The sequence below is a fragment of the Notolepis coatsorum genome (assembly GCF_963971535.1).
Source record: "Notolepis coatsorum genome assembly, contig: SUPER_1_unloc_1, whole genome shotgun sequence".
NCBI classification, from domain to species: domain Eukaryota; kingdom Metazoa; phylum Chordata; class Actinopteri; order Aulopiformes; family Paralepididae; genus Notolepis; species Notolepis coatsorum.
Genome location: NW_028174886.1, coordinates 1793477 through 1807567, shown reverse-complemented (window position 1 = coordinate 1807567; position 14091 = coordinate 1793477). Strand labels below are relative to the sequence as shown.

Here is a 14091-nt window from a genome sequence, read left to right as displayed (position 1 = left end):
AATTATGTAAGGAATAATGTATAGCTACGAGGTCATGCGCCTCGGTGTTCCAGAACGCAGTGTCGGTCAATTATTTTGCGACAATGACCGAATATAGCTATACATTATCCCGCTTATTACATGGCTAACTTACTAACAATATACCTAATTCATTTTACACCATCGACAAGACGAGATCAAATTAAAACTCTTGACTTGACTTGAATGCAGACGCAGTTGTTCTGTGGGTCCTCTGTCATCGCCGGCAGGTGTGTGGTCTGATTGCACTGATGAGTGCAGCTGTGCATAATGGTAAAGCTTAGCTTTCGTGACTGCGATCAAAATGCTTGATTGTGATTGGTCAATAGCGCTCTGTTGCCCCTAACAGCTGTCATTATTGTGCGTTGCCCATAGCAGCGGTGAATTATCGAGAAATAATTGACCGCTGTCAGGGGCAACCGAGCGCTATGTAATAATTCTTTATAATTCAGTTTGAATTGTCTCATGTTTGGACATTGCTTTAGCACAACATTCAGACTGTTCCAGTTTCACTCCACATATGGAAATGCAGTGTCTTCTCCTGGTAGTGCGTACACTAAGAACTTAAGGTAAGGTAGGTTAAGGTAGGGGTGGGGTTTATACATCAGATACCATGTTGTTGGGGAATCCCCCCATATGTAGTGCGACGGCCCTGGCTCTACTACTGGCTGTGTGTAACTTGTGACGTCTCTTTTAAGGACCACTCTCTACTAGCTGGTGTCTCCGTTTGTTCATTTTTCTCCTTTGTTTGACACACCCTTCAACACCCTATACTTTGCATTGCATCCACACACACACACTGCCCGATTCTACACTCCATTTCTTAGTTAGTAAACTTAGTCTTAGTTTATAAAGTTTAGAAAACTGTTGCTACCGTGTGGATCTCCCCTTCTTATGGTCTAACTGAGCCAGGCTTAACAGTTGCTGGCCAAGTTGCAAAGCCAGAACTTGTCATAATTATGAACTAGTCATAATAATGTTTAGCATAAAACCAGGAAACCCTAACTTTTACTGTAACCTTACTGGAGAACTCATGTCTAAACTAATATATTATGGTTTATTTATTTGTGATCATCGATCTTCAAAGATGAAGTGATTATTGACCTTGCTCCAACAAGAGGTCCCTGATTTGGACCATCTGCCTACAAACATAAATCAGTAAATAAGACATCAGTGCAGAATCCAAACTCTGTTCAAAACATACACAATGCATAGCATCCTCTGTTACGATAGGATAATTGTAAATAATAATTATTAGAAATTGGCCTATTCTATGGAGAGTTTTGACTTGATATATCTACTGTTATATTTTCACTTTAAAAAAAGACACAAAAGAAATAATTTTTGGCTTGCTTTATTGATGAATGATTCCATTACTGAAACACCTTAAGCTCATACAGAAACATATTTCCAAGTGCTAACTGTATAAGTGCCCAATATACAAGTGCAATTTCTTTGTACATTGAGGAGTTTAGATAAGGAATATTCACATATTGTATTGTAGGCTCTATAGTCTTATGTGTAGGGGCTTAGAAGTTGCATGAGATCGCAAATGTCTCCCCAACTCAGAAAATGGAAACACGCAAGTGAAAATAAATAGAAAACATATGGAGCAATACAAAAGAAACCTGAGGTGTGGTGCTGGCAGATGTCTCCCACTGCAAGCCTGAGCTGAACCAAATAACACAACCCTCAGATCTCCCAGAACATTATCAATACAAGAATCTGCCCTCACTTTGTTCACAGGAAAACGCAATCCTCTTCTTCACACGAGAGCAAAATGCATACATGTTTATTTGCCGGTTGGATAAGACTTTTAAAAACTAAAAAGTAGGCTAACATTATTTGTATGCTGGAACATGACTTTGTTCAAGTTCGCGGAAGGTAAAACTGGAACTCTGAAGTCGTTTTGTAATTTACTTCCTTCCACCGCCGCCGCTGGACATAATCATCACCATCCTCATGAAGATGTTGAGTGTGTCCATGTAGATCCCCATGCACCTGTACAGGGACAAGAACAGATGAAGATGTTGAGTGTGTCCATGTAGATCCCCATGCACCTGTACAGGGACAAGAACAGATGAAGATGTTGAGTGTGTCCAGGTAGATCCCCATGCACCTGTACAGGGACAAGAACAGATGAAGATGTTGAGTGTGTCCAGGTAGATCCCCATGCACCTGTACAGGGACAAGAACAGATGAAGATGTTGAGTGTGTCCATGTAGATCCCCATGCACCTGTACAGGGACAAGAACAGATGAAGATGTTGAGTGTGTCCAGGTAGATCCCCATGCACCTGTACAGGGACAAGAACAGATGAAGATGTTGAGTGTGTCCAGGTAGATCCCCATGCACCTGTACAGGGACAAGAACAGATGAAGATGTTGAGTGTGTCCATGTAGATCCCCATGCACCTGTACAGGGACAAGAACAGATGAAGATGTTGAGTGTGTCCATGTAGATCCCCATGCACCTGTACAGGGACAAGAACAGATGAAGATGTTGAGTGTGTCCAGGTAGATCCCCATGCACCTGTACAGGGACAAGAACAGATGAAGATGTTGAGTGTGTCCATGTAGATCCCCATGCACCTGTACAGGGACAAGAACAGATGAAGATGTTGAGTGTGTCCAGGTAGATCCCCATGCACCTGTACAGGGACAAGAACAGATGAAGATGTTGAGTGTGTCCAGGTAGATCCCCATGCACCTGTACAGGGACAAGAACAGATGAAGATGTTGAGTGTGTCCATGTAGATCCCCATGCACCTGTACAGGGACAAGAACAGATGAAGATGTTGAGTGTGTCCATGTAGATCCCCATGCACCTGTACAGGGACAAGAACAGATGAAGATGTTGAGTGTGTCCAGGTAGATCCCCATGCACCTGTACAGGGACAAGAACAGATGAAGATGTTGAGTGTGTCCAGGTAGATCCCCATGCACCTGTACAGGGACAAGAACAGATGAAGATGTTGAGTGTGTCCATGTAGATCCCCATGCACCTGTACAGGGACAAGAACAGATGAAGATGTTGAGTGTGTCCATGTAGATCCCCATGCACCTGTACAGGGACAAGAACAGATGAAGATGTTGAGTGTGTCCAGGTAGATCCCCATGCACCTGTACAGGGACAAGAACAGATGAAGATGTTGAGTGTGTCCATGTAGATCCCCATGCACCTGTACAGGGACAAGAACAGATGAAGATGTTGAGTGTGTCCAGGTAGATCCCCATGCACCTGTACAGGGACAAGAACAGATGAAGATGTTGAGTGTGTCCAGGTAGATCCCCATGCACCTGTACAGGGACAAGAACAAATGAAGATGTTGAGTGTGTCCAAATAAATTGTGTAAAACAAATAAATAGCTAATCCTGACATTGTAAATGACAAGTCTCACTGTCCATTGTATTCCAAAGTAAATTGTCGTACGCTGTCAAGATGTTGATTTAGTTATTTGTAAATTTATAAAGCCATTCTGGGTAGACTACCCTGTTATTTATCTGTCTTGCGAACCAGAAAACAGGGCAAATAAGGGGTTACGGTCTCAGGACATTATACTTATGACTGTTCCTAGAGTTGGGACTGAATTAGGAAAGAGGCCTTCATGTTTTCTGTACCATCTGCAGGGAATAACCTGCAGAATTAACTTAAACTCCAGGATCTAGTCACTCTTAATGAATTTAAAGGCATGGTGAAAACTATAGAAACAGACTATTGATATTTGTAATTGTTTTAAATGTTCCCTGCACTTTTACTGTAAAGCACCTTTGAGCTGATCTGTTTTAATGTGTGTGTGTGTGTGTGTGTGTCAGTGCATGTGAGCGGCGGGCAGAGTTCCTGGTTAAATACAGGTTCATGAAACAGTGAAACACACTCTAGTTGCAGAGTTCCTGGTTAAATACAGGTTCATGAAACAGTGAAACACACTCTAGTTGCAGAGTTCCAGGTTAAATACAGGTTCATGAAACAGTGAAACACACTCTAGTTGCAGAGTTCCAGGTTAAATACAGGTTCATGAAACAGTGAAACACTCTCTAGTTGCAGAGTTCCAGGTTAAATACAGGTTCATGAAACAGTGAAACACACTCTAGTTGCAGAGTTCCAGGTTAAATACAGGTTCATGAAACAGTGAAACACACTCTAGTTGCAGAGTTCCTGGTTAAATACAGGTTCATGAAACAGTGAAACACACTCTAGTTGCAGAGTTCCAGGTTAAATACAGGTTCATGAAACAGTGAAACACTCTCTAGTTGCAGAGTTCCAGGTTAAATACAGGTTCATGAAACAGTGAAACACTCTCTAGTTGCAGAGTTCCAGGTTAAATACAGGTTCATGACACAGTGAAACACTCTCTAGTTGGAGAGTTCCTGGTTAAATACAGGTTCATGAAACAGTGAAACACACTCTAGTTGCAGAGTTCCAGGTTAAATACAGGTTCATGAAACAGTGAAACACTCTCTAGTTGCAGAGTTCCAGGTTAAATACAGGTTCATGAAACAGTGAAACACACTCTAGTTGCAGATTTCCAGGTTAAATACAGGTTCATGAAACAGTGAAACACACTCTAGTTGCAGAGTTCCAGGTTAAATACAGGTTCATGAAACAGTGAAACACACTCTAGTTGCAGAGTTCCAGGTTAAATACAGGTTCATGAAACAGTGAAACACTCTAGTTGCAGAGTTCCTGGTTAAATACAGGTTCATGAAACAGTGAAACACTCTCTAGTTGCAGAGTTCCAGGTTAAATACAGGTTCATGAAACAGTGAAACACTCTCTAGTTGCAGAGTTCCTGGTTAAATACAGGTTCATGAAACAGTGAAACACACTCTAGTTCCAGAGTTCCTGGTTAAATACAGGTTCATGAAACAGTGAAACATACTCTAGTTGCAGAGTTCCAGGTTAAATACAGGTTCATGAAACAGTGAAACACACTCTAGTTGCAGAGTTCCTGGTTAAATACAGGTTCATGAAACAGTGAAGCACACTCTAGTTGCAGAGTTCCAGGTTAAATACAGGTTCATGAAACAGTGAAACACACTCTAGTTGCAGAGTTCCAGGTTAAATACAGGTTCATGAAACAGTGAAACACTCTCTAGTTGCAGAGTTCCAGGTTAAATACAGGTTCATGAAACAGTGAAACACACTCTAGTTGCAGAGTTCCAGGTTAAATACAGGTTCATGAAACAGTGAAACACACTCTAGTTGCAGAGTTCCTGGTTAAATACAGGTTCATGAAACAGTGAAACACACTCTAGTTGCAGAGTTCCAGGTTAAATACAGGTTCATGAAACAGTGAAACACTCTCTAGTTGCAGAGTTCCAGGTTAAATACAGGTTCATGAAACAGTGAAACACTCTCTAGTTGCAGAGTTCCAGGTTAAATACAGGTTCATGACACAGTGAAACACTCTCTAGTTGGAGAGTTCCTGGTTAAATACAGGTTCATGAAACAGTGAAACACACTCTAGTTGCAGAGTTCCAGGTTAAATACAGGTTCATGAAACAGTGAAACACTCTAGTTGCAGAGTTCCAGGTTAAATACAGGTTCATGAAACAGTGAAACACACTCTAATTGCAGATTTCCAGGTTAAATACAGGTTCATGAAACAGTGAAACACACTCTAGTTGCAGAGTTCCAGGTTAAATACAGGTTCATGAAACAGTGAAACACACTCTAGTTGCAGAGTTCCAGGTTAAATACAGGTTCATGAAACAGTGAAACACTCTAGTTGCAGAGTTCCAGGTTAAATACAGGTTCATGAAACAGTGAAACACACTCTAGTTGCAGAGTTCCAGGTTAAATACAGGTTCATGAAACAGTGAAACACAATCTAGTTGCAGAGTTCCTGGTTAAATACAGGTTCATGAAACAGTGAAACACTCTAGTTGCAGAGTTCCTGGTTAAATACAGGTTCATGAAACAGTGAAACACTCTCTAGTTGCAGAGTTCCAGGTTAAATACAGGTTCATGAAACAGTGAAACACACTCTAGTTCCAGAGTTCCTGGTTAAATACAGGTTCATGAAACAGTGAAACACACTCTAGTTGCAGAGTTCCAGGTTAAATACAGGTTCATGAAACAGTGAAACACACTCTAGTTGCAGAGTTCCAGGTTAAATACAGGTTCATGAAACAGTGAAACACTCTCTAGTTGCAGAGTTCCTGGTTAAATACAGGTTCATGAAACAGTGAAACACACTCTAGTTGCAGAGTTCCTGGTTAAATACAGGTTCATGAAACAGTGAAACACTCTCTAGTTGCAGAGTTCCAGGTTAAATACAGGTTCATGAAACAGTGAAACACACCCTAGTTGCAGAGTTCCAGGTTAAATACAGGTTCATGAAACAGTGAAACACACTCTAGTTGCAGAGTTCCAGGTTAAATACAGGTTCATGAAACAGTGAAACACACTCTAGTTGCAGAGTTCCAGGTTAAATACAGGTTCATGAAACAGTGAAACACACTCTAGTTGCAGAGTTCCTGGTTAAATACAGGTTCATGAAACAGTGAAACACACTCTAGTTGCAGAGTTCCAGGTTAAATACATGTTCATGAAACAGTGAAACACACTCTAGTTGCAGAGTTCCAGGTTAAATACAGGTTCATGAAACAGTGAAACACACTCTAGTTGCAGAGTTCCTGGTTAAATACAGGTTCATGACACAGTGAAACACTCTCTAGTTGCAGAGTTCCAGGTTAAATACAGGTTCATGAAACAGTGAAACACACTCTAGTTGCAGAGTTCCAGGTTAAATACAGGTTCATGAAACAGTGAAACACTCTAGTTGCAGAGTTCCTGGTTAAATACAGGTTCATGAAACAGTGAAACACTCTCTAGTTGCAGAGTTCCAGGTTAAATACAGGTTCATGAAACAGTGAAACACACTCTAGTTCCAGAGTTCCTGGTTAAATACAGGTTCATGAAACAGTGAAACACACTCTAGTTGCAGAGTTCCAGGTTAAATACAGGTTCATGAAACAGTGAAACACACTCTAGTTGCAGAGTTCCAGGTTAAATACAGGTTCATGAAACAGTGAAACACTCTCTAGTTGCAGAGTTCCTGGTTAAATACAGGTTCATGAAACAGTGAAACACACTCTAGTTGCAGAGTTCCTGGTTAAATACAGGTTCATGAAACAGTGAAACACTCTCTAGTTGCAGAGTTCCAGGTTAAATACAGGTTCATGAAACAGTGAAACACACCCTAGTTGCAGAGTTCCAGGTTAAATACAGGTTCATGAAACAGTGAAACACACTCTAGTTGCAGAGTTCCAGGTTAAATACAGGTTCATGAAACAGTGAAACACACTCTAGTTGCAGAGTTCCAGGTTAAATACAGGTTCATGAAACAGTGAAACACACTCTAGTTGCAGAGTTCCTGGTTAAATACAGGTTCATGAAACAGTGAAACACACTCTAGTTGCAGAGTTCCAGGTTAAATACATGTTCATGAAACAGTGAAACACACTCTAGTTGCAGAGTTCCAGGTTAAATACAGGTTCATGAAACAGTGAAACACACTCTAGTTGCAGAGTTCCTGGTTAAATACAGGTTCATGACACAGTGAAACACTCTAGTTGCAGAGTTCCAGGTTAAATACAGGTTCATGAAACAGTGAAACACTCTCTAGTTGGAGAGTTCCTGGTTAAATACAGGTTCATGAAACAGTGAAACACACTCTAGTTGCAGAGTTCCAGGTTAAATACAGGTTCATGAAACAGTGAAACACTCTCTAGTTGCAGAGTTCCAGGTTAAATACAGGTTCATGAAACAGTGAAACACACTCTAGTTGCAGAGTTCCAGGTTAAATACAGGTTCATGAAACAGTGAAACACTCTAGTTGCAGAGTTCCAGGTTAAATACAGGTTCATGAAACAGTGAAACACACTCTAGTTGCAGAGTTCCAGGTTAAATACAGGTTCATGAAACAGTGAAACACACTCTAGTTGCAGAGTTCCAGGTTAAATACAGGTTCATGAAACAGTGAAACACTCTCTAGTTGCAGAGTTCCTGGTTAAATACAGGTTCATGAAACAGTGAAACACTCTCTAGTTGCAGAGTTCCAGGTTAAATACAGGTTCATGAAACAGTGAAACACACTCTAGTTGCAGAGTTCCAGGTTAAATACAGGTTCATGAAACAGTGAAACACACTCTAGTTGCAGAGTTCCTGGTTAAATACAGGTTCATGAAACAGTGAAACACACTCTAGTTGCAGAGTTCCAGGTTAAATACATGTTCATGAAACAGTGAAACACACTCTAGTTGCAGAGTTCCAGGTTAAATACAGGTTCATGAAACAGTGAAACACACTCTAGTTGCAGAGTTCCTGGTTAAATACAGGTTCATGACACAGTGAAACACTCTCTAGTTGCAGAGTTCCAGGTTAAATACAGGTTCATGAAACAGTGAAACACACTCTAGTTGCAGAGTTCCAGGTTAAATACAGGTTCATGAAACAGTGAAACACACTCTAGTTGCAGAGTTCCAGGTTAAATACAGGTTCATGAAACAGTGAAACACTCTAGTTGCAGAGTTCCTGGTTAAATACAGGTTCATGAAACAGTGAAACACTCTCTAGTTGCAGAGTTCCAGGTTAAATACAGGTTCATGAAACAGTGAAACACACTCTAGTTCCAGAGTTCCTGGTTAAATACAGGTTCATGAAACAGTGAAACACACTCTAGTTGCAGAGTTCCAGGTTAAATACAGGTTCATGAAACAGTGAAACACACTCTAGTTGCAGAGTTCCAGGTTAAATACAGGTTCATGAAACAGTGAAACACTCTCTAGTTGCAGAGTTCCTGGTTAAATACAGGTTCATGAAACAGTGAAACACACTCTAGTTGCAGAGTTCCTGGTTAAATACAGGTTCATGAAACAGTGAAACACTCTCTAGTTGCAGAGTTCCAGGTTAAATACAGGTTCATGAAACAGTGAAACACACCCTAGTTGCAGAGTTCCAGGTTAAATACAGGTTCATGAAACAGTGAAACACACTCTAGTTGCAGAGTTCCAGGTTAAATACAGGTTCATGAAACAGTGAAACACACTCTAGTTGCAGAGTTCCAGGTTAAATACAGGTTCATGAAACAGTGAAACACACTCTAGTTGCAGAGTTCCTGGTTAAATACAGGTTCATGAAACAGTGAAACACACTCTAGTTGCAGAGTTCCAGGTTAAATACATGTTCATGAAACAGTGAAACACACTCTAGTTGCAGAGTTCCAGGTTAAATACAGGTTCATGAAACAGTGAAACACACTCTAGTTGCAGAGTTCCAGGTTAAATACAGGTTCATGAAACAGTGAAACACTCTCTAGTTGGAGAGTTCCTGGTTAAATACAGGTTCATGAAACAGTGAAACACACTCTAGTTGCAGAGTTCCAGGTTAAATACAGGTTCATGAAACAGTGAAACACACTCTAGTTGCAGAGTTCCAGGTTAAATACAGGTTCATGAAACAGTGAAACACTCTCTAGTTGCAGAGTTCCAGGTTAAATACAGGTTCATGACACAGTGAAACTCTCTAGTTGCAGAGTTCCAGGTTAAATACAGGTTCATGACACAGTGAAACACTCTCTAGTTGCAGAGTTCCAGGTTAAATACAGGTTCATGAAACAGTGAAACACTCTAGTTGCAGAGTTCCTGGTTAAATACAGGTTCATGAAACAGTGAAACACTCTCTAGTTGCAGAGTTCCAGGTTAAATACAGGTTCATGAAACAGTGAAACACACTCTAGTTCCAGAGTTCCTGGTTAAATACAGGTTCATGAAACAGTGAAACACACTCTAGTTGCAGAGTTCCAGGTTAAATACAGGTTCATGAAACAGTGAAACACACTCTAGTTGCAGAGTTCCAGGTTAAATACAGGTTCATGAAACAGTGAAACACTCTAGTTGCAGAGTTCCTGGTTAAATACAGGTTCATGAAACAGTGAAACACACTCTAGTTGCAGAGTTCCTGGTTAAATACAGGTTCATGAAACAGTGAAACACTCTCTAGTTGCAGAGTTCCAGGTTAAATACAGGTTCATGAAACAGTGAAACACACCCTAGTTGCAGAGTTCCAGGTTAAATACAGGTTCATGAAACAGTGAAACACACTCTAGTTGCAGAGTTCCAGGTTAAATACAGGTTCATGAAACAGTGAAACACACTCTAGTTGCAGAGTTCCAGGTTAAATACAGGTTCATGAAACAGTGAAACACACTCTAGTTGCAGAGTTCCTGGTTAAATACAGGTTCATGAAACAGTGAAACACACTCTAGTTGCAGAGTTCCAGGTTAAATACATGTTCATGAAACAGTGAAACACACTCTAGTTGCAGAGTTCCAGGTTAAATACAGGTTCATGAAACAGTGAAACACACTCTAGTTGCAGAGTTCCAGGTTAAATACAGGTTCATGAAACAGTGAAACACTCTCTAGTTGGAGAGTTCCTGGTTAAATACAGGTTCATGAAACAGTGAAACACACTCTAGTTGCAGAGTTCCAGGTTAAATACAGGTTCATGAAACAGTGAAACACACTCTAGTTGCAGAGTTCCAGGTTAAATACAGGTTCATGAAACAGTGAAACACTCTCTAGTTGCAGAGTTCCAGGTTAAATACAGGTTCATGACACAGTGAAACTCTCTAGTTGCAGAGTTCCAGGTTAAATACAGGTTCATGAAACAGTGAAACACACTCTAGTTGCTGAGTTCCAGGTTAAATACAGGTTCATGACACAGTGAAACACTCTCTAGTTGCAGAGTTCCAGGTTAAATACAGGTTCATGAAACAGTGAAACACACTCTAGTTGCAGAGTTCCAGGTTAAATACAGGTTCATGAAACAGTGAAACACTCTCTAGTTGCAGAGTTCCAGGTTAAATACAGGTTCATGAAACAGTGAAACACACTCTAGTTGCAGAGTTCCAGGTTAAATACAGGTTCATGAAACAGTGAAACACTCTCTAGTTGCAGAGTTCCAGGTTAAATACAGGTTCATGAAACAGTGAAACACACTCTAGTTGCAGAGTTCCAGGTTAAATACAGGTTCATGAAACAGTGAAACACTCTAGTTGCAGAGTTCCTGGTTAAATACAGGTTCATGAAACAGTGAAACACACTCTAGTTGCAGAGTTCCTGGTTAAATACAGGTTCATGAAACAGTGAAACACACTCTAGTTGCAGAGTTCCTGGTTAAATACAGGTTCATGAAACAGTGAAACACACTCTAGTTGCAGAGTTCCTGGTTAAATACAGGTTCATGAAACAGTGAAACACTCTAGTTGCAGAGTTCCAGGTTAAATACAGGTTCATGAAACAGTGAAACACACTCTAGTTGCAGAGTTCCAGGTTAAATACAGGTTCATGAAACAGTGAAACACACTCTAGTTGCAGAGTTCCAGGTTAAATACAGGTTCATGACACAGTGAAACACACTCTAGTTGCAGAGTTCCAGGTTAAATACAGGTTCATGACACAGTGAAACACACTCTAGTTGCAGAGTTCCAGGTTAAATACAGGTTCATGAAACAGTGAAACACACTCTAGTTGCAGAGTTCCAGGTTAAATACAGGTTCATGAAACAGTGAAACACACTCTAGTTGCAGAGTTCCTGGTTAAATACAGGTTCATGAAACAGTGAAACACTCTAGTTGCAGAGTTCCAGGTTAAATACAGGTTCATGACACAGTGAAACACACTCTAGTTGCAGAGTTCCAGGTTAAATACAGGTTCATGAAACAGTGAAACACTCTCTAGTTGCAGAGTTCCAGGTTAAATACAGGTTCATGAAACAGTGAAACACTCTCTAGTTGCAGAGTTCCAGGTTAAATACAGGTTCATGAAACAGTGAAACACTCTCTAGTTGCAGAGTTCCAGGTTAAATACAGGTTCATGAAACAGTGAAACACACTCTAGTTGCAGAGTTCCAGGTTAAATACAGGTTCATGAAACAGTGAAACACACTCTAGTTGCAGAGTTCCAGGTTAAATACAGGTTCATGAAACAGTGAAACACTCTCTAGTTGCAGAGTTCCAGGTTAAATACAGGTTCATGAAACAGTGAAACACTCTCTAGTTGCAGAGTTCCAGGTTAAATACAGGTTCATGAAACAGTGAAACACACTCTAGTTGCAGAGTTCCAGGTTAAATACAGGTTCATGAAACAGTGAAACACTCTAGTTGCAGAGTTCCAGGTTAAATACAGGTTCATGAAACAGTGAAACACACTCTAGTTGCAGAGTTCCTGGTTAAATACAGGTTCATGAAACAGTGAAACACTCTCTAGTTGCAGAGTTCCAGGTTAAATACAGGTTCATGAAACAGTGAAACACTCTCTAGTTGCAGAGTTCCAGGTTAAATACAGGTTCATGAAACAGTGAAACACACTCTAGTTGCAGAGTTCCAGGTTAAATACAGGTTCATGAAACAGTGAAACACACTCTAGTTGCAGAGTTCCAGGTTAAATACAGGTTCATGAAACAGTGAAACACTCTCTAGTTGCAGAGTTCCAGGTTAAATACAGGTTCATGAAACAGTGAAACACTCTCTAGTTGCAGAGTTCCAGGTTAAATACAGGTTCATGAAACAGTGAAACACACTCTAGTTGCAGAGTTCCAGGTTAAATACAGGTTCATGAAACAGTGAAACACTCTAGTTGCAGAGTTCCTGGTTAAATACAGGTTCATGAAACAGTGAAACACTCTCTAGTTGCAGAGTTCCAGGTTAAATACAGGTTCATGAAACAGTGAAACACTCTCTAGTTGCAGAGTTCCAGGTTAAATACAGGTTCATGAAACAGTGAAACACACTCTAGTTGCAGAGTTCCTGGTTAAATACAGGTTCATGAAACAGTGAAACACACTCTAGTTGCAGAGTTCCTGGTTAAATACAGGTTCATGAAACAGTGAAACACTCTCTAGTTGCAGAGTTCCAGGTTAAATACAGGTTCATGAAACAGTGAAACACTCTAGTTGCAGAGTTCCAGGTTAAATACAGGTTCATGAAACAGTGAAAAACACTCTAGTTGCAGAGTTCCAGGTTAAATACAGGTTCATGAAACAGTGAAACACTCTCTAGTTGCAGAGTTCCAGGTTAAATACAGGTTCATGAAACAGTGAAACACACTCTAGTTGCAGAGTTCCAGGTTAAATACAGGTTCATGAAACAGTGAAACACACTCTAGTTGCAGAGTTCCAGGTTAAATACAGGTTCATGAAACAGTGAAACACTCTCTAGTTGCAGAGTTCCAGGTTAAATACAGGTTCATGAAACAGTGAAACACACTCTAGTTGCAGAGTTCCTGGTTAAATACAGGTTCATGAAACAGTGAAACACACTCTAGTTGCAGAGTTCCAGGTTAAATACAGGTTCATGAAACAGTGAAACACTCTCTAGTTGCAGAGTTCCAGGTTAAATACAGGTTCATGAAACAGTGAAACACACTCTAGTTGCAGAGTTCCAGGTTAAATACAGGTTCATGAAACAGTGAAACACACTCTAGTTGCAGAGTTCCAGGTTAAATACAGGTTCATGAAACAGTGAAACACTCTCTAGTTGCAGAGTTCCAGGTTAAATACAGGTTCATGAAACAGTGAAACACTCTCTAGTTGCAGAGTTCCAGGTTAAATACAGGTTCATGAAACAGTGAAACACACTCTAGTTGCAGAGTTCCAGGTTAAATACAGGTTCATGAAACAGTGAAACACTCTAGTTGCAGAGTTCCTGGTTAAATACAGGTTCATGAAACAGTGAAACACACTCTAGTTGCAGAGTTCCTGGTTAAATACAGGTTCATGAAACAGTGAAACACACTCTAGTTGCAGAGTTCCTGGTTAAATACAGGTTCATGAAACAGTGAAACACTCTCTAGTTGCAGAGTTCCAGGTTAAATACAGGTTCATGAAACAGTGAAACACTCTCTAGTTGCAGAGTTCCAGGTTAAATACAGGTTCATGAAACAGTGAAACACACTCTAGTTGCAGAGTTCCTGGTTAAATACAGGTTCATGAAACAGTGAAACACACTCTAGTTGCAGAGTTCCTGGTTAAATACAGGTTCATGAAACAGTGAAACACTCTCTAG

General features: G+C 40.4%; 1 protein-coding gene across 1 annotated transcript in view; it reads right to left on the bottom strand.

Annotated features, from left to right (window-relative positions):
* Positions 1-1356: 1356 nt before the first annotated feature.
* LOC311246316 (growth hormone-inducible transmembrane protein-like) overlaps positions 1357-14091 on the bottom strand; it is a 38217-nt gene continuing 25482 nt past the window's right edge. The window contains exon 9 of the mRNA XM_084338481.1: positions 1357-2019. Coding sequence (XP_084194607.1) covers positions 1935-2019 — 85 coding nt within the window. The 3' untranslated portion in view covers positions 1357-1934. The remainder of the gene's footprint in view (positions 2020-14091) is intronic.